Raw genomic sequence first — 19,876 nt, 5'->3', positions numbered from 1 at the left:
GCACTTAGTAAAGTGCCTGTCACATAGGAAAAAAAAAATCAATGTTAACTGGGTGATTATACCTGTCTCTATATTTCTTAAATCATTAGACTACTCAGAAAACAAGATTTCTTAAAAACTGAAATATTTTAGCTAATATATACAATAAAGTCTGTTAAAAATTAAGTGGCATTTAATCAAGGTAGCTAACTTGAGGCTGAAATACTAATTCTTAGATTCAATTTAAAAATATTTACTAATTGGGGCGCCTGGGTGGCTCAGTCGGTTAAGCGTCCGACTTCAACCAGGTCACGATCTCGCACTCCGTGAGTTCGAGCCCCGCGTCGGGCTCTGGGCTGATGGCTCAGAGCCTGGAGCCTGTTTCCGATTCTGTGTTTCCCTCTCTCTCTCTGCCCCTCCCCCGTTCATGCTCTGTCTCTCTCTGTCCCAAAAATAAATAAACGTTGAAAAAAAAAAAAAATTTACTAATCTAATAAATTAGCCTTCTCATAGGAAAGTGATCATGTACTCAACCTAGTAAGCAAATTAGAACAGTAAGAACATAGTACTAAAACCAGAAATCTTTATCCCAAATAATGTGCCAACAATTACAATAAATATCATTATCACATACCTGAGGTGGTCCTGAGGGTGTCACAGGAGAGTTATCCTCTCCAAAACTGAGCTTCTGAATACGCTGTGCAACTGAAATTCCTAATTCCTTTTCTAGTATTTTGGATGAAAAGGTTTGGAGATCATGCACACTTCTGATACCCAGAGCTTCAAGACGTTTGGTAGTTTTATAGCCAATACCTAGGCAAAAAAGAAATACACACAGTGTTATAGTAGCTTTTCTCCTTAAAATAAAGCTAATTCAAGTATATATAATACACATCTTTCAATACCATCAAACACATCTTTCAATACCATAATGAATATTGTGCTAGGATTAAATTTTATTGAAAATTAGCTGTCCTTCTTCTATTCAGGGTCTCTTAAATGAACCACTTCCAAAACCTAACAACCCTAGTACAACATAATGAATATGGAGATAACCAAGAAATGCTGTCTTGATAAAATGAAGTATTTATCACCTGTTATATAACACTTTGGAAGTATTCAAGAGTCATGGTTATTATTTATGCAAAGAAAGACTGTCACTAAATAAAATTAATTAGCATGTGCTTACTAGCTAATCTGACTCCTGCACATATCACACATTTATCCACAAGTCGTATCTGCCAATATTTACTTGCCCAAATACAACAGCCATAAAGCAAATAAATAAAAAAATCTACTCATTGGCAAAACTCCTAGCAAAAGTTGTTGCACTAACACTCAGTCATAGTTTATTACCTTACCTGAGATGCTCAGGTAATTTAGTGCCCCTTTCTCTTTTTTAAAATATTTATTTATTTATTGGGGGTGGGGGGGAAGGACAGCATGCCGGAGAGTGTAAGTGGGGGAAGGGCAGAGACAGAAGGAGAGAGGGAGAGAGCTGTCAGCTGGAAGTCCGAAGTAGGGTCTATCCCACAAACTGCGAGATCATGACCTGAGCTGAAATTCAGACGCTTAACCGACTTAGCCATCCAAGCACCCCTCTCTCAATTAAAAAAAAGAAAAAATTAATTCTACAGTCTTCTGATTTCCCTGCACAGTAAAAGAAGTAAATCAAAGCCAACTGGTATGGAGGGGAAATTATTAAAGTGGAGTAACAGGAGGGCGTCTGGGTGGCTCAGTTGGTTAAGCGTCCAACTTCAGCTCAGGTCACGATCTCGCAGTCCCTGAGTTCGAGCCCCACGTCGGGCTCTGGGCTGATGGCTCGGAGCCTGGAGCCTGCTTCCGATTCTGTGTCTCCCTCTCTCTCTGCCCCTCCCCCGTTCATGCTCTGTCTCTGTCTCAAAAATAAATAAAAACGTTAAAAAAAAAATTTAAAGTGGAGTAACAGATATGTTCACAGCTGAAATAAAAAAGGGCTGGCAATTTGGCAATAAGGAAGAGAAAGCCTGTAAAAAAAGAAACAAATCCAAGAACTCAAAAAATAAAGCCAAGTAATAACGTTATTTATGACTGTATCAGTATAGTCCTTAATTTATTACAACCTGACATAGTTAACTGTTGCAGACTCAGAAAACTGCAAGCTATATGAATGAACAAAAACGTTTGTAATCACACATACATGGATTAAAAATATGAAGTTATGACATCTGAAGGTTCAGTTGTCCTAAAAATTCATTTCCACAGAATTCTATTATAACATCTTATTCCCCAGCAATGCCATAGAAACGAAGTTTAACACATCCCTTATTAATGGTCTATAAAAACATAAGTATTTGATCTTCAAAGACAGAAATTTGCCCCATGCCCTGAATACGTCACTAACCGCCTCAAGAAAATTAGTTTCTTCATCTTTAAAATAAGAACTTGGTAGGGGCGCCTGGGTGGCTCAGTCAGTTGAGCATCTGACTTCGGCTCAGGTCATGATCTCACAGTTAGTGGGTTCGAGCCCTGCGTCGGGCTCTGTGCTGACGGCTTGGAGCCTGGAGCCTGCCTCAGATTCTGTGTCTCCCTCTCTCTCTGCCCCTCCCCTGCTCATGCTTCTGTCTGTCGCTGTCTCTCAACAATAAATAAATGTTAAAAAAAAAGTTTTTTAAAACAAGAACTTGGCCTAAATGCTTTGCAAGGTCCCTTGTAGCCCTAATATTTTCTATATAATCCCAAAGCAGAGTTAGTAAAAGACCAATGCCCCTCTCCAAATGCAGTGTACAGTATAAGAATATGAAGCAGGGACTGGAAATAAAGGACCACGTTTCCAGGTTATAACTTTCAAGATCATATTCAAGCTATACTAAAATAAAGTAGGTGAAACTAGAAAAGCACTTTCATAGATTTCCTAATCCAGATTCCCTCCAGAGAACATTAGGGTTTTGGGTTTTCTCCAAGAGCCAAGGATACAGGCTCTAAGAATTAATTACATGTATCTACAATTTTGAAAATTAAAGAAATGCAATTAATGTATACTTTTCAAATACATATGTCTTACCAGGCATTTCCTTTACATGGTTCAAGCTCTGAATGAGAACTTGAGAACTTTCAGGTAGTAAGACTGTTTGTTGATTTGGTTTAAAAACACCAGAAACTAATTTTGCCAATAATTTATTAGAAGCCACTCCAGCACAGCCAGTGAGACCCAGTTGATTATACATGGCTTCCCGCATCTCTGCTGCAATCTGAGATCCAATAAGGAGTCTGACGTGCAAGATGTCATGCAGGTTTACATCTATAAAAACAGCCAATGTCGTTACAAGTCACTACAAAAAAATCTTAATTTTCTTCTTTAGAAATGAGTTTAAAAAAGGCACAGGGCTTAACCTACATCCAATCTCCTCCCCCACAACACCACCATACTGCCGGACATTTAACTCATCTGTTTTGTTCTTCATAGGAATTCTGTAAAGTAAATAACTACCAGAAGTGAATTCCAAGTGACTGCGATAGTGAATGCATCTTGGGAGTGCTTAACGATTAACAAATGTTTTTTTAATTGTTTATTTTTGAGACACAGAGAGAGAAAGTGCAGAAAGGGCAGAGAGGGAGGGAGACAGAGGAAATGAACGGGCTCTGTGCTGACAGCAGAGAGCCTGATGCAGGGCTTGAACTCATGAGATCATGACCTGAACCAAGTCAGACGCTTAAGCGACTGAGCCACCCAGGCACCCCATCAGTAGGAATTTTCTATGAGAGATCAAGTTTCTTAACCTGTTAATCATTAAAGGGGTGCCTGGGTGGCTCAGTCGGTTAAGCGAACGACTTCAGCTCAGGTCATGATCTCACCATTTGTGAGTTCAAGCCCCGCATCGGGCTCTGTGCTGACCCTGAAGCCTGGAGCCTGCTTTGGATTCTGTGTCTCCCTCTCTCTCTGCCCCTCCCCTGCTCGCACTGTCTCTCTCTCTCTCTCAAAAATGAATAAACATTAAAAAAAATTCCTACTGATATTAGTAAAACTTTTACTCATTTTTAACTGTAAGCAAGCATAAAAGTAAAAGTATTACATTAATAAGAGAGCTAAGATTACAGCTTTAAAGACCTGAATCAAAACATTATACACAGTAACTAGATGTGCTACTGAAAACAATTCTGAATCTGTACATAGTTTGAGAGATCTTTTATGAAAAGTGTAGGGAAATTACACAGAAACAAATTTTCTTGGGGGTGAAAATGGTATTAGAATTATATGAGACAGTCCTTATTCTCAGCAGTATTTACAGATGAAGTGTCACGACACCTGCAATTTACTTTTAAATGGCTCATCAATCAACCATCAATCAATAAAGGGGGAGCAAGATAAAGTAAAGGTAGCAAAATAGCACTGAGTGTATCTATAAGGAATGGTATAATACGTGTTCTCACAGTACTATTCTGTCAACTTTTCTGTAGGTTAGAAAAAATTTTTTAACAAAATCTTGAAAGGAAGGATTCATGAAGAATTACATTTTCTTTTTAGGATATAAAGCCTAGCTCTCTGTAATATGTACTAACAAATACTGAATTTACTTTAAAAATTATTCTATTCAGTCCTTGTAAGTGACAACAGAGCACAGGTACAAAAGACACATGAAAAGCTTCGTGTTCTCTTCTAGAAGAGAGCTATAGCTCTACCTCCTTTTCTTTACTATCAGAGAGGCAGGGAACTAGACTAAAAGGACACACATGCTGAGATATAGGGGCAAGAAGGTCAGGGCAAATCTACAAATGCAGAGTAGTGTGTCTTCCATGTGGCATGATATAGAAGTCACCAGCAGAGTTACAATATTCATTGGGGCTTACTGAAGCTTATTTTCAAATGTAAATATCTCTGGAAACACCATCAGTCATTCACACTTTATTATGTGAAGGAGATGGACCATTCTGCTTTCTTGCTAACAGCTGGCAAAGATTATCGAACTGACTGAATATGAGCTTGCAAAAGATGGCCGGTAGGCCTGGACAAGCTTCCATGGGGGGTAAATCAGGAAGTCAAAGAGCAACATGAGTGTCTTGATGCCTGGGGGAATAGAAGGAACAAGCAAAAAGACAAATTTAGTTTACCTCAAAATTTGCTTAAAGACAGTTTTAGGAGAATAAAAAATAGGCAGTTCTTATAACTGAAAAAGGCATGGCTCTTAAAAACAGTAACACACAAACTGTGTCAGAGAAATGAAAAGTGCGTGGACCACTGAGCTACAGGTCACCAAAATCTCATTTTCTGCCTTCTTAACATGGAACACCTAATTTTAATCATTTTAGACAGACCACTGAAATTTGGCTATACCTCCAACAAAAGACATAAAATTTTCAGAAAGATAAAGTCCATTCATTAAGCTCAGTGAACTCAGTGAACATTAAGAAATGTAGACACTTTTAGTTACTAAATAAAGAACTGACTTACACTGGTCATTATATACATGACCCCACACAGTCAGTGCTGAAAGTTCACCACTTTGAAGCTGCTGTCGTCTCTTCTCAACCATCTCTGTTAGATCCACAAAGTTTTCATCAAATCCCAGTCTCTCAACAACTGGACTAAATTCTTCCAACAACTCTAAATTGAAATAATAGTGGTGCACAGATGTTAACTAAGGCCATAACTAAAATAGATGTAACTATTTTATGCTTAAACATACATCAGGTATGTTAAAGATTTCACCCTTCCACAATATCTTTTAAAAAGTCCTCAGTTAACTGGGAGTTTCTTCTGTACCACATTTTGAGTAAAGGCAATATTTTCCAACAAAGTCAGTCCAAAATGACATTCCCTGGGCAGATGCTCACAGCAATAGATTTAGCTCAATCTCCTATACCTAAAATTTCTGTAGTACATTAAATAAATAAATGTAGTACATTATATAAATAATGTAGTACATTATATAAATATATAGTAGTACATTATATAAATAATGTAGTACATTAAATAAATCTCCTATACCTAAAATTTCTGTAGTACATTAAATATTAATGCTTATCGTTTATTATGATCTTGAAATAGTGGGTCAAAAGAATAAATTACAGTCAGCCTAGAAAAGCAGAAACAAGTAATAATATATTCCACTATATTTTCCACAAGAGTTTTAAAAAGACAAAATTTAAAACTTCCAATTATTACTGAATCAAAAAGAAAAGTCACTTAATTTTCAAAATATACTACAATGTAAGATTTTGACCAGTCATCCCCCAGCTTTTTCCTCAAGGGTAGATATGGACCATGACTTACATGTATCTGAATGTCCACCACCTAGCAAATACCCTGTCCTTAAGTCAAATGCTTGCTAAACTGAAGTGAACCAAGATTTGAAATAAATTCAAAAGGACAATTCATTCTTCTTTTTAGGATTAAAACTAATAACTCTGTCATCACTGAGAAGAATTTTCACTTCTCTCTGAATCTCTACTGATACCAGTAGGATGGCAGAATACAAATTACTAGCCTCTTCTTATTTAAAAATGCATAAACAGGACACCCGGGTGGCTCAATCAGTTAAGCATCTAAATTCAGCTCAGGCCATGATCTCACAGTTCATGAGTTTGAGCCCCGCGTCGGGCTCTGTGTTGACAGCTTAGAGCCTGGAGCCTGCTTCAGATTCTGTGTCTCCCTCTCTCTCTGCCACTCCCCTGCTCGCTCTCTCTTTCTCAAAAATAAACATTAAAAAAAAATTTAAATGCATAGGTTCTCCAAGTCCTATAATATGAAAGCTCAGAAATAAAAGTACTATGTCATTCCAGACAGATCGCTTTTTTACATAAATACTAAAAATACCTCTATTTTATTGATGCCGACTTGATAATATCATGAGAAAACAATAAAGATAATGTCACCCAGTGACCACCAAAAATCACTTCCACTCTACCTAGAGAAAACTATTTATCTGTCCTGAGACTGATAATGTTTTTGATCACATAAAAGGATTCTTTTGCATTTCGTACATCAATTTCTGCAATTTTTTCGAAAGTATATACTACATAAGAAAACTAAAGGACAGGTTTTAAATACTAAGCAGAAAAGCAAATTAAACACAAGAATCATGCACAAAGCTGGTGAATCACTGAATTGATTGATTATATGGGTTCTATTATTAGGTCACAGGGATAAATCACTTATTCCATTTCTGAAGTTAATAGTTTTTTGCTGGCAACTTCATAAATAAGATCCATTTACTAAACATGTAAGGCCAAAGACAGGAGTTTGTAATTAGAGAAAAAACTATCTAGACAAAAACGTATACATATTTTAGAAAAATATGAAACAATAAGATACGTTATAAATAGGTCAGGGATAAATTCAGCATATGACTATTAAGCTATGTTCCTACTTCAACTCAAAAAATACTATGAGAAAAATTAACAAAATTACTTTTTATTAATGCACAAATCATGCTTAGAATTTTTTTTTTAAGTTTATTTATCTTGAGAGAGAGAACCCACACACAAGGAAGGGACAGAGAGAAGGAGAGACAGAATCCCAAGTAGGCTCCATGCTGACAGCACAGAGCTGAGGTGGGGATGGATCTTATGAATCATGAGATCGTGACCTGAGCTGAAATCAAGATTCGGCCGCGCAACCAACTGAGCCACCCAGGTGCCCCCAGGATATTTGTTATTATATTATGCATTTTTTTAAAAGATCTTATTTGTAAGTAATCTCTACACCCAACATGGGGCTTTAACTCACAAATCTGAGATCAAGGGTCGCATGCTCCACTGACTGAGCCAGCCAGGTGCCCCAATGTTAGTGCATGTCTAATTCTCTCAAGATACTTGATAAATTAAGAATCAGTATAAAAAGTCAGACTTACCAACTAAATTTCCAGTATGACATTTTAATTATGAGAAGGATGAAAAAATACAGTGGCATAAAAGTAATAAGGGAAGACTGATAAGTCTGACACCATAAATAAAGTTTAAAAGGTAAAATGCAAATTGGAAATATATTTATAATACATGGGTATCAAAGAGCTAATTTCTTTAACTTCCAAAAAACGATATAGGCCAATTAGAAAAAAAAGAGCAATCCAAATGAAAATCAGGCCCTATAGGTTATTCACAGAAAATATATGTATAAATGACCAAAATATGAAAAGATGTTCAAACTTAGTCATAGAAAAATTCAAATCAAAACAATGACTATTTTTTCACCTATCAGGCAAAATCTTTACAGTTTGAGAATATGTAACATCCATATATACTAGCAATGTGCTAGGAAAACCTCAAGTGCAACATTCAGCAGTGTTCAAAATTTTAAGTGCAACTTACCTTTGATCTAGAAATTTACCTCTAAGAACTTACGCTATGGGTATCTCCATAAAAGTATGACAGAATTTCTATATGAAAAAGTCTCCTGGAGCATATATTAGGAAGAGCAGAAAGTTAGTTAACAGCCTAATAATCTATCACTATCAGGAAACCATGTACTTTATCTTCCAAAATAAGAAATTTTTTGAATGAAAGGAGGTGCTATTAATAATAGGACAATAGGAATAAAGTGGGACATACTGTCTTCATATCCCTAAAGGACAGGTTAAGTAAGTACGGAACAAAATACAATGTAGTACTGCACAGGTATTGAAAAGAATGAGGAAGAGTTACATGAAGAGGCACAACGATGCATAACCTCTTCTGTGTACACTAAAAATTATCTTAATATTCATGTACACACAATTTTGCGTAGATGTACAAGTGACATTTTCGGAGTATAGTCTTGTCTTTTCTGCTTAGCTATCCTTTCTTCCCCCTTTCTCCCATTTCACCACTGCCACTTCCTCTCCAGAAGTTAACTAAGTTAAAAACCTAGTATATATCCTCTTGTTTCCCTCGTTTCCTGTTTATATATAGACATACATACCTTTTACTCAACAAGGAATACCTCTCGGAATCAAATAGTATACCACCAATGCATTCTTTTTAACGACTATATAATATTCCATCATAGAGAAGTCTTAGTTTCTATTGCCATTCTCATCCTGATGAGCATTTGTTTTTGTTCCATATTTTTACCAATTACAAACCACGCTACCATATTTTGTACATATATTCTCATGATTTTATTTCTATTGGATAAATTGCCAGAAGTAATATCACAGGGTTAAAAAACATAGTATCTTTAATTTGAAAAAACATTTCTGTATTTCTTCTTTAAAAGCTGTACTACTTTATGTTTCTACTTTTTCTCACATTCTTTATTTTTTGCAAGTATGATGGACATAAAATAATCTTACTAATTCAAATTTCCTGAGCCACTAATGAATTTGAGTATTCTTTTTTCACATAATTGTGGACACTGGGTTTGTTCTTTTTGTCAATTGCCTATTCATATCTTTTGTCCATTTTTCTGAAGTATCTTTTCCTTGTATATTTGTAAGGGCTTTTGGATATTATACTTAACACATTCATCTGAAAACGGCTACAATTAAGAACAAGCAAAAACAACAGCAGAAAAGATAAACAGCTGGTTCTTATACATTTTTAAATCACATATATTTGCGGTATGCCAGTACAAATATATTTCACAGTTCCTATAATTTACTAAAACTCTAAGATTCAAACCCAAACCTTAATATGGAGGAATTTGCCTATATTGTAGTATTTAGTATGTATATATATATACATATATATGTATATACATATGTATAAAATCCAAGAAAAAATTAATAAGATACCCATTATTTTTGCTAATAGTTCTTAACAAATCAGTGTTTAATTATGTTAATCAAACATTCAGAAGCCTCTGCCAACTATTAGCACATTAGAGTACAGCATATGCATAATTCATTTAAACTTGGTTTTAAATTTAAAATGAAAAATATTTGAGGGGCACCTGGGTGGCTCAGTCGATTAAATATCTGACTCTTAATCTTGGCTCAGGTCATGATCTCACTGATCGTGAGTTCAAGCCTCGCATCAGGCTCTGCGCTGATGGTACAGAGCCTGCTTGGGATTCCGTCTCTCTCTACCCCTCCCTTGCTTGTGCACTTGCTCGCGTGCTCTCTCTCTCTCTCTCTCAAAATAAATAATTTAATTAAAATTTTAAAAAAAATTTTACTTTCTTTGGTATATCTTTCCATTTTCTCATTTCCAAATTTTGCTTTACATTTTTTCTTGCATTTTTATAAACACCAATCACGACAGACTCCAAATTTCTTACAACTATACATTTTCTGTCAAGATTACTCATAACATAAAAAGTCATGCTCTTCTATATTTTTTAAAGCAGGCAAGAGCCAAAATAAAAGTTATTAGCAAAAAAGAAAGTGATTTATGGCATTTTATGTATTAAAAGATTCATGTAGTGAATGGGCATCCCATATACAAATTAATGCTGAAAGTGTACTGCCCATAATCTGTACCTGTAACCTTATATGACATCTCTCTGTAACGTGTCAAGTCTTCTCCATTAACTAATACCAGCTGTGGACATTTTTCTTTTGCATCTCTGACAGTCATAAGTTTCTTAACTCCAAGTTTCCTAGCTTCATAGTTGCAGGTAACCACCAAATATTTCTGTTGAACCCCTATAAAAAGTAAATATTTTATGAGAAAACTGAACAGGATTAAAGAAAATCTTAATATATTATTTACTAATTCCATAATTTTAAATTGTAATGCAATCTATTCTGATTAAAACAAAAAAGTGCTATTCGGTTAAAAAGTATAGCCTCGGGGCGCCTGGGTGGCTCAGCTGGTTAAGTGTCCGACTTCGGCTCGCGTCATGATCTCATGATCTGTGAGTTCGAGCCCCGCGTCGGCTCTGTGCTGACACCTCAGAGCCTGGTGCCCGTTTCAGATTCTGTGTCTCCCTCTCTCTCTGCGCCTCCCCTGTTCACGCTCTCTCTCTCAAAAATAAATAAACGTTAAAAAAAAATTTTTTTTAAGAATAGCCTCCATTCACCAAGGTTCTATAAATAAAATAACAAAAATTATCATAAATCAGTATATTCTCAGGGCACCTGGGTGGCTCAGTCAGTTAAGCATCTGACTCTTGATTTCAGCTCAGGTTATAATCTCAAGAATTGTGACATCAAGCCCCGCATTGGACTCTGTGCTAAAAGCACAGAGCCTGCTTGGGATTCTCTCTCCCTCTCTCTCTGCACCTACCCTGCTCTCTTCTCTCTCTCTCTCGAAATAAACAAACATTTAAAAACTAAAAGTAAATCAGTATATTGTCTGGAGTCTTCAGCAAAAAGATAGAAACAAAATCCTCCTAGGGATTTTTTTTCAGACAATATGAAACCAGATTAATTTATACTGAATTAACTCTTTATATAGGTCTAGGCTATGTTTCACCAAAAAATAAAGCAGATGAAAATAACTGAGTACAATTAATCACTGGTTTCTGCTAGAAAAACTTTCCGATGACTATAAAGCAATGTTCTATTATAAGTGCCAACCTACAACAAGCATGAAGGATCTCCTCCCAATAAATGTTGCAATTACTAAACTGTTCCCCAGAGTAATTTGCAGAAAAGATAAGGCAGTGAGGCATCATTAATGGGACCCCTCCTTATCAAAAATGACTAAATTATGACCATCTACAAACTACACAAATTCTCGTTTACTAGTGGTGGCTTAAGATTGCTGAAATTACTTTTCTCTTTACACAAGTTGACCATTTGTTTACCACTGTAAAAGTAGTGTTCATTAAAACACAAACATGTAGAAGAAAAAAAAGATTATGTCCACTCCACCAACGTAAGACATTTGTTTCTAAAACTTTGATATTAGAAACAAGGCAAAGAAACGTTATTTCATATAAAGATTTGTGACATATCCGATTATATACTCCACAATAGAAGCTCTGGGTCAAAAGTAGTGATTTAAGATTCATCAGTGAGCTATACAAAAATCAGACTGGTAAGTTCCTTAACTTAAAAAGTAGTCTCCTAATACAGAATTAAATTATATGGACTCACTACTACTATATGTTACCAGCCCAAGTTAAATAGTCACATATTGGTTGAGTATAACTGAAAGACTACTTTCCCTTTCTCCCAGAAACTTTCAGCATCACATTTCTCACTTCCAGATAATCATTCATCCCTGTGTCTTAATTATACTATACTTTTTTATTAAGCATTACCTACATAGCATCTTATGTTACACTGCTACTAATTAGAAATGACTTTAGCAGAAAATTTTATAGCCCCTAATCCTAATTCCTTGACACCCTAAGAATGAATGATTAATCCCTCAGGATTAAAAATCCTAGACTGATACTGGCACACCAAAAACTAGTCATCCCTTTGTTCTTCCTTAGTAAATCAAGTAGGCTGGGATGAATTGGGATTTATCAAACACAACCTAGGCACAAGAGGTTAGCAGCTGGTGAACCAGAATTGTTCTTTACGCTTATACTAAAAGATAAATTCTTACTACATGCATAAAAGAAATTTTAGGAAATTTAAATGACTTTTCCAATTTAAGACATACATGTAATAGAAATGCTAAAACAAGCCAACATATACAAGTAAACCCTCCACATAAAATCCCTCTTTGCCTTTTATTTAAAAAGATACCTGCATTTTTAGGAAAATTTTACACTCTATATGCCTCAAGTATTTAGGGTTCTGTTCAAAATCCAACTATTTTGTCATGTTACACAGTTCAAGAGTCAAAATCAAAAGGTGGTTGGATAGGTGAAAATGTCATTAGAATGTAATAAGACATTTTTTAATTTTAACCATTGAGAAAAAGACTAATAGCTTATGGTCTTTCTGTTTATGTGTTCAGTTGGCTATATACACTACTTGTGTAAAATTCATCATTTTCATCATTTATTAAATGAGGCTTAGAAATTTTACACCTACTAGAGAAGCCAAGTTTACTGCCTATGAAGTACCTTAAGAACTGCTTCCAAAATCTTTAACAGGGTTAATAAATCAGAATATAATCAACATAGTTAATACTCTTATACAAAATGAAAATATTATCAATGTCCAGAATTACCTAAAGGTTTACCCTTCAGTTCCGGATTTGATATCATTTCTACTTGTGCATAAAAGCAATCCAGATCCACATGCACTATGACTCTGGATGAAGAACCTCCTCCTGGCACCACTTGACCATGAACCAACGCACAATATGCAAAGAAATAGAAAAATACATTCAGGCTGCTTATCATCTCTGAGCAATTGGCAGTCCCTTAAGACATGGTAACTGAGAAGGAAGAATGAAGAATGATTTTAAGTTTCTTCCTAGATTTATGTGTCACAGCATCTAAAAATTACCGACAGGAGAGAAACTCCATCTATAGGAGGGTCTTCAGTCCTGTGTACTTAGTATTTCTTTGTGCACTGTATTTTTCTCAGGCTAGAAATAACTTTTGAGAGGGAAAAAATCGATAATGGAAGATGAAAGAGGTAATCCTATCACCTGGAAATTTATAATAAAGTTTAGATTAAATCGCAAGGGATAGGTAAATTTAATGCTGATTTCAACCAACTTAAAAATTATCCTAAGTGGCATGTTCTTAAATTAAAAAAAAAAAAAAAGAATCGTTAAATACAAAAGGGCAGAATCCAGACCTATGGGTTCCAGTAGACTTTATCTGGCACCCATATGAGGGCAGGATTATCTAGTTCAATGCTGAATCCCCAGTATCTAGGACAGGGCCTGGCATATAACAGACTACCAATAAATACTCGCTAAATTAAAAGAATGAGTAAATATTTCTTGAATTTGAAGAAGTAGCTCAGGTCATGGAGTGCGGAGGGGGATGAGAGAGGAGATTCCGGCTCTTAACCAATTAAAAACGAGGCAGGCTAAGTGCAATGTGGTATTCTGATCGGGATACTGGAACAGAAAACTAAGTGGAAAAAACTGGCAAACCCTGTATAGCGTTTGTACTTAACAGTATCACGCCAGTGTTCACTTCTCAGTTTTGACATATGTACATTAGATATCAACATAAGTGACATAAGATATTAACAATAGGGAAAGCCGCTTCTGCAACTTCTGAGTCTAAAATTAATTCCAAAAATTAAAAGTCAAACGGGGGCGCAGAAGGGGGCAAGGAAGAGCCTTGGCCTCAGGCCCTGGGGTTGGGCAGTACAAGGTAGAGCCCTTATATTTCCAGAGGCCGAAAGTGGGTCCTCGAAGAGATGGCCACTGCAGATGTGCCTCGGTGCCGAGCCAAGCTACAGCCCCAACCTCCGCCAAGTGGGCGACAAGGTTCTCTACTTCTGCAACCTGACTCAGCCCCGGCGCCTCTTCGGCTATTTGAGGGATCACAAATGCACCCTGGAATAACAAACTGATTCGCCGATCCCGTCCTTAGCTGTAAACAGCAGGTAACGAAGGGCAGCTCTCTCTACCAAGCCGTGAAAACGAAAGGAACAGAGCGAGGCAGGGACTGTCGCGCCCCAACGGCCGCCGCCGCCTCCCCTGGCCTCCGCCCGCCCCGCCCTTCTCATTTACACCAAGGGACGCCGCCGGGCTCCTCAGGCACCGGCGCATCGCGCGAGCAGCCTGCCTCCCCCGCCTCCGCCCGGTCCATGGCCTTAGCCGCGTCCTCTTCCTCGTCGCGGCCGGCTTCCTCCTCGGGCTCCACCCCCAGCTTCTCCATCCTGCCGCGGCCAACGACAGCGCAGTTTCCGGCCGCTTCCGCCCCGTCTCCAGGGAAACCAGGGGCCGACTGCCCCCAGTCGCTTCGGCCTTGGCGCCTGCGCAGCCCGGGCCGACCAGCCAGTTGCCCGGAGGAACGCGCGGCCTGGGAATCGTTTGGTCCCACGTGCTGAGGTTGCTTCTCGCCCGGTTGAGGCCGGAAGTGAGGGATTACCGTCACAAACAGCTCTTTTTTTTTTTTTTTTTTCCTTGAGGTCTTCGGAGTTAGTCCCATGCCACAAATTTTAACTTTTTTTTATCTTAACTGGGGCCAGCCTGTTCTCTCGATAACTGTTACAAGCAAAACTGGTAACACTTAAGACACTGAACGATTCGTGGTGATGGGGGGTAAGAGAAAGGGTGGGAATTATGGTAAGACCAAGGGGGCCGTGTGAACTGACATGATTAGCAAGTATGTTAAATATTGTTGCATTTTGTTCGTTGTTTGAGTCAAAGACACTGACAAATTGGATCCCTGAATTCTTAATCATCTAAAGCGAATAGGATCGTGATACATGAAGTTTTGGAATCAGATAAAATTTCTAAACCAGAGCCTCCAAACTTGCTAATTTTCTGACTTTGGGCAGGTTGCATAACTCCTCTGAGCTTCGGTTTCTCCACTGTTGGGGGGGGGGGGAGGGGGACCGTTGCCTTGAGTCTCTAGAGATTAAATAAGTGAATGAAAACATATAGTTTAGCATTCCAGTGTATGTAAAACACCTGACACACAGAGGGTGCTCAACAAATGATAGTCTTTGCTTTCTGTTAAGACGCTTGTGTGCCTCTGCGTGTGTGTGTGTTTGTGTTTTCCATAAGAGGAAATTTGGAAATTTTTATGTGTGTACGTATATATTTATACATATATTTACAAACACATTTTGCCTTTTTTTTTTAACAGAACTTCGCTCTTACAAGTGAACCTTGACACTTGTCAAGGATGTGTGAACCTTGCAAACCTTTTAAAGGACATGCTGATGCATCCTTAAAGAAAGAATAACGGGCAGAACTGGGGTTCAGTGGTTTGAAGACCAAGTCTTCCTCTTTGGGTATTTTACCCTTAGACATCTGGACCAGTTCTCTAAAACTCTCCAGTGTAGGATCTAAAATATTTAGAGCTATGCTGCTTTCTTTGTGAATACCGTTTTATAACTGTAGATAAAGAGCTTTTCAATTAAGTGCCTCTTCCGCCCTTAAGTGCCTCTTGGGTTATCATCAGGGGTCCAATTACTTACAGACAACAAAGGTATTTTTTTTTTAATTCCCCCATATTGAGAATGATACAAACCCCTGAAATGCCATGGCAGATTAAAATAACTCCTTTTTAACAGCTCTAGGCTCAGTAACACTCAACAGCTTAAGCAAAAGTGAGCCAGCATTGAAAAACAACACACACAATCAAGCCCTATCTGGTTAGTTACATTTATTTCCCTGTCAATTGTCAAACTGAAGAGGGGCTTTTAATTTAGTAGAATAGATAAATGGAACGTCAAAAACCCTCAGGGAGCAAGCAGGGCTGGTGCTTTTTTTTTTTTAACTTTTTAACATTTATTTACTTTTTAATTTTTTTAATGTTTATTCATTTTTGAGAGAGAGCATTAGTCGGGGAGGGGCCGAGAGAGAGGGAGACACAGAATCCAGCTCTGAGCTGTCAGCACAGAGCCCTACGCAGGGCTCCAACTCACAGACCTTGAGATCATTGCCTGAGTCGAAGTTTGTTTAACCAACTGAGCCACCCAGGTGCCCCAGGGCTGGCTTTTTGAGTGTACAACTTTTACAGTAATACAGAGATAGCCCCATGCTTAGAAGGGCCCTGCGCTTGGTTTAGTGTTCTGCTGTTGTCATCTTGAAATTCTTAATAATAATTGAGCAAGGGAGCACTCATTTTTGTTGTGCATTGTACCTCACAAATTATTTAGCTGGTGCTAGGAACAAAGAAGAGAAGTGGCATAGAAATGACATTAATAAAACATCTCTATGTCAGGCATAGGACTAAGAGCTTCAAACAGATGATGTCATTCAACATGCCCTAGAGGGTAGGCATCGTCATTCTCATTTTACCAAAAATGAAACAGGCCAGCAGAGACTAAGGTGCTTACTCAAGATTATGAATCTAGTAATGGTAAATCCACCTGTCAGAGTTTTCCATAGAGAAGGATTTGTTAATAATGTTTCTTCCATAGAGGAAGTCACTCCCTCCGTCTTCCCTGGTGCTTCAAACATCAGATAACTTGAAGTAGGGAGAATAAACATCCCTCAAATGTATTAAGAGGCATAAAAATACAATTTATATGAGCTAATATGTGTTGCTTTGTTGAGGAATGAATTGGGAAGTGCTTCTTTTATTCTATAAATCCCTTCCTCTATTTTAATTAGCTGGTTCTAATTGAGGATTATTTCAGGAAATAAACATATTGAGCCTAGATCACAATTGCATATTTAAGTGCAAAGTGAGAGAACTTCAAGGCAGAATAAACATATTTAATTAAATAAAACTGTGGTTGAAATAATATTCATGGGGAGCCTGGGGTTATAGAGTGTGACTAGCAGATTTAAAAAAAAAAACACAACTGGGGACATTTACAAGCTTCAGAAGTCAAGACACCATGAACTTATGTACGTTAAAAGTGACAAGCATGAACGCCCATGTCAGTGAAGGGTGGGAAAGTTACCACTGCCTGTTTCTCTCCTCCTAGCCAAATTGGCCACATACAGCTCAAAGGCAAAACTCTAGACAATGTTCAAGGGCTTTGACACAAAGAGTGTGAAGGTGTTTGTGAGTGTCTGTATTTTATGTTGGTAGGGAGTTAGGTATGTAGAAATTGACTGTAGGGTCAAAAGAACAATTTGAATTGGCAAAGGCACAGAGAATTTGGTTTTGTAAGGTTTTTAGCCTAGTGCAGTGTTTCTCAATTGGGATTGATTTTGTCTGTTAGGGATATTTGGCAATATCTTGGAGATATTGTGGTGGTCATGTTTGCGGAATTGGAGTTCTGCACCACTGACATCTATCTAGTGTGTAGAGGCCAAGGATATTGTTGAACATCCTACAACGTACAGGGCACTCCTTCACAATAAAGAACTAGCCAGCCCAAGGTGTCAGTTGGGCCGAGGTTGGGCGCTCTGGCCCACTAGTAGCATTTACACTATCCTGTTCCCAACTCTCTCCTCAGCTTCAGGTTTCCAGTCATAATGAAGAATTGATCTTCAGATATGTGCTTTTAATTATAAATGGACGTTTCTAGAAAAAGGGGGATATAAGAGAGGGAGACAAGTATTATTTAGTTGCTTTTCATTGTGGGAATTTACGTTCTGAGGCTAAAAACAACTGCATTTGCTAGAAAAGAGATTTAAGAAAAATATCTACATTTTTATGGAGCTTGTGAGTTGCCCCTAGGGTGAAAGGCTGATGAGTCAGAAATAATTTATAAGGCTTAGAAGCTAAAACCAGAAAACACATAAAGGCTTCAGATGGTTGAAAGCAAACTATAATTATGACACGCTGTTGTACAATGTGCATGTCCTCCAGTATTTACTGAACTTTCATCCCAGGATCCCAAACCCTTTGCATGAAAACTTTAATTGTCATGAAAAAACCTTCCTCTCTCTCTCTCATTCTGTACATCCCATTGCACACCAAAGCTGCAGTTTCAATTTTTCTCTCTGTAACCTAAAAATATTTGCTTCATACCATGTGATTGTGGCTATGAGAAGGTATATGGGGCTGACGTTTTTCTAACAGCTTCTCTTTGCTTTGACCTTTCTTTGTGGTTCTGTAGAAGTCTGATGAAAAGCCTGTGTAGTTGTTTTAGTAATGGCATTTAAAACATTGCTTGTCAGGTTGTGCTCAGTGGACCTTGCTTTGTCATTCTGGAGAGAGATGGGGACCAATGTGATCATAATACAAGTCATTTGGTCCTCGTTTATAAATAACGTCTGCAAACTTCAGCCACTGAGGGAAAGAGAATTACTGGATGTCATATAGAAAATGCAAGCACATTGAAATAGATCAGGTTTACTATATTAAATCGATAGACACCTCCTTTAATGTAATCATTTTTTAAAAAAGAAACCCTTTTACTGATTGCAAAAGTATTCATGATTATGGAGAATTTGGAAAATATAGAAAGGAGATAAGAAAATAGAAATGACCCATAATAATCCATAATTTGGATGCTCCGAGATAACCATGCTTTAATAGTCTTTTCATAAATCACAAGTTAAAAATGTTTTTTTTTTAATTTCACAAATATATTTCTGCATCTATTTCTCTACCAAACCACAAAAACCGTTGTGAGATGCATTGCCGGAATAAATAACCTAGAAAAACCTTCATACGTTTACTTGTTTTTGATGTTAATTTGAGGGAAATGAATAAATATGGTCTCAGCATCATCTTGGAAATGTTAATAATTTTAGTTTAATCAATAATCGTCATGTTTTTGGTTTGAATTTAATATAAACTCAAAAAGGAAAATGACATTTATATGTATAGGACTTATTTTTAAAGTTGATTCAAAGACTTCATTAAAGTACTTATTAATCCTGAAAGTACTGCTTGTGCCTCTGATTTTAAAAAAAAGCATTTTTATTCTCATCCATTGTTTAAAATATTCTAGTAAAACAAAAAACATAAGGTATAAAATAAAAATCCTCCATAATCCCCACTGCACTTCGATATAACCATTGTCAACAGAGTTAACCACTATTAACAATATATAGATATATTGGATCAGATCTTTTCTTATAATGCTAAGGATAGGATAGACATAGTGATAATCATTTTTAATTTATATGAGCTCATATTGTACAGACTTTCTGCACCGTGTTTTTTCAATTGGTATCTCTTGAACATCATTTATTTTCTATGCATAAAAATATACTGTATTCTTTTTAGTGGCTGCATTGTTTTACAATTCCATATTGATGGACACTTATTTCTGATTTTTTGCTGTAGTAAACATCCTTGTACATACATCTTTGTGCCCTTCGTCAGGAGTTTCATCTCACCCTTCCCTAGGACAAATCTAACCCCTAAGTTAAGTAATAATGTTATCTTTATCCTGTTAAATTAATAAAACACCCTGTGAAAGCACATCATGATAATGAGGCCTGTCAGTTCTACTTCCAGAGGTGCTCTCAAATCCCTCCACTCCTCTGCTTACGCATCAACGCACTCCGCGTCCAGGCCACATGCAGTCATCCCTGGCTTAGCCTAACGTCTGCCTTTTACCAACTGTGGGCCCTACAATGATGATCTATAATTTCATTT

The 19,876-nt window shown here is 37.2% G+C and overlaps 1 protein-coding gene across 6 annotated transcripts in view; it reads right to left on the bottom strand.

Annotated features, from left to right (window-relative positions):
- The window catches only part of POLI (DNA polymerase iota), a 47,066-nt gene extending 32,350 nt beyond the window's left edge, over positions 1-14,716 (bottom strand). Inside the window, exons 1-6 of one of the 6 annotated variants that reach the window (XM_023242008.2) lie at positions 14,422-14,716; positions 12,952-13,062; positions 10,356-10,520; positions 5,408-5,560; positions 3,023-3,259; positions 614-792 (exon numbers count right to left, since the gene is read on the bottom strand). In XM_023242008.2, coding sequence (XP_023097776.1) covers positions 614-792; positions 3,023-3,259; positions 5,408-5,560; positions 10,356-10,520; positions 12,952-13,062; positions 14,422-14,569 — 993 coding nt within the window. In that variant the 5' untranslated portion in view covers positions 14,570-14,716. Of the gene's footprint in view, positions 1-613; positions 793-3,022; positions 3,260-5,407; positions 5,561-8,284; positions 8,301-10,355; positions 10,521-12,951; positions 13,063-14,421 lie in introns of those variants that run through there. The other 5 variants (XM_045042333.1, XM_011288112.4, XR_006588423.1 and 2 more) reach the window with 5 other exon arrangements.
- Between the last annotated feature and the right edge of the window lie 5,160 nt (positions 14,717-19,876).

This window comes from Felis catus, chromosome D3, assembly GCF_018350175.1.
Source record: "Felis catus isolate Fca126 chromosome D3, F.catus_Fca126_mat1.0, whole genome shotgun sequence".
NCBI classification, from domain to species: domain Eukaryota; kingdom Metazoa; phylum Chordata; class Mammalia; order Carnivora; family Felidae; genus Felis; species Felis catus.
This window is presented reverse-complemented; position numbering and strand designations above follow the sequence as displayed.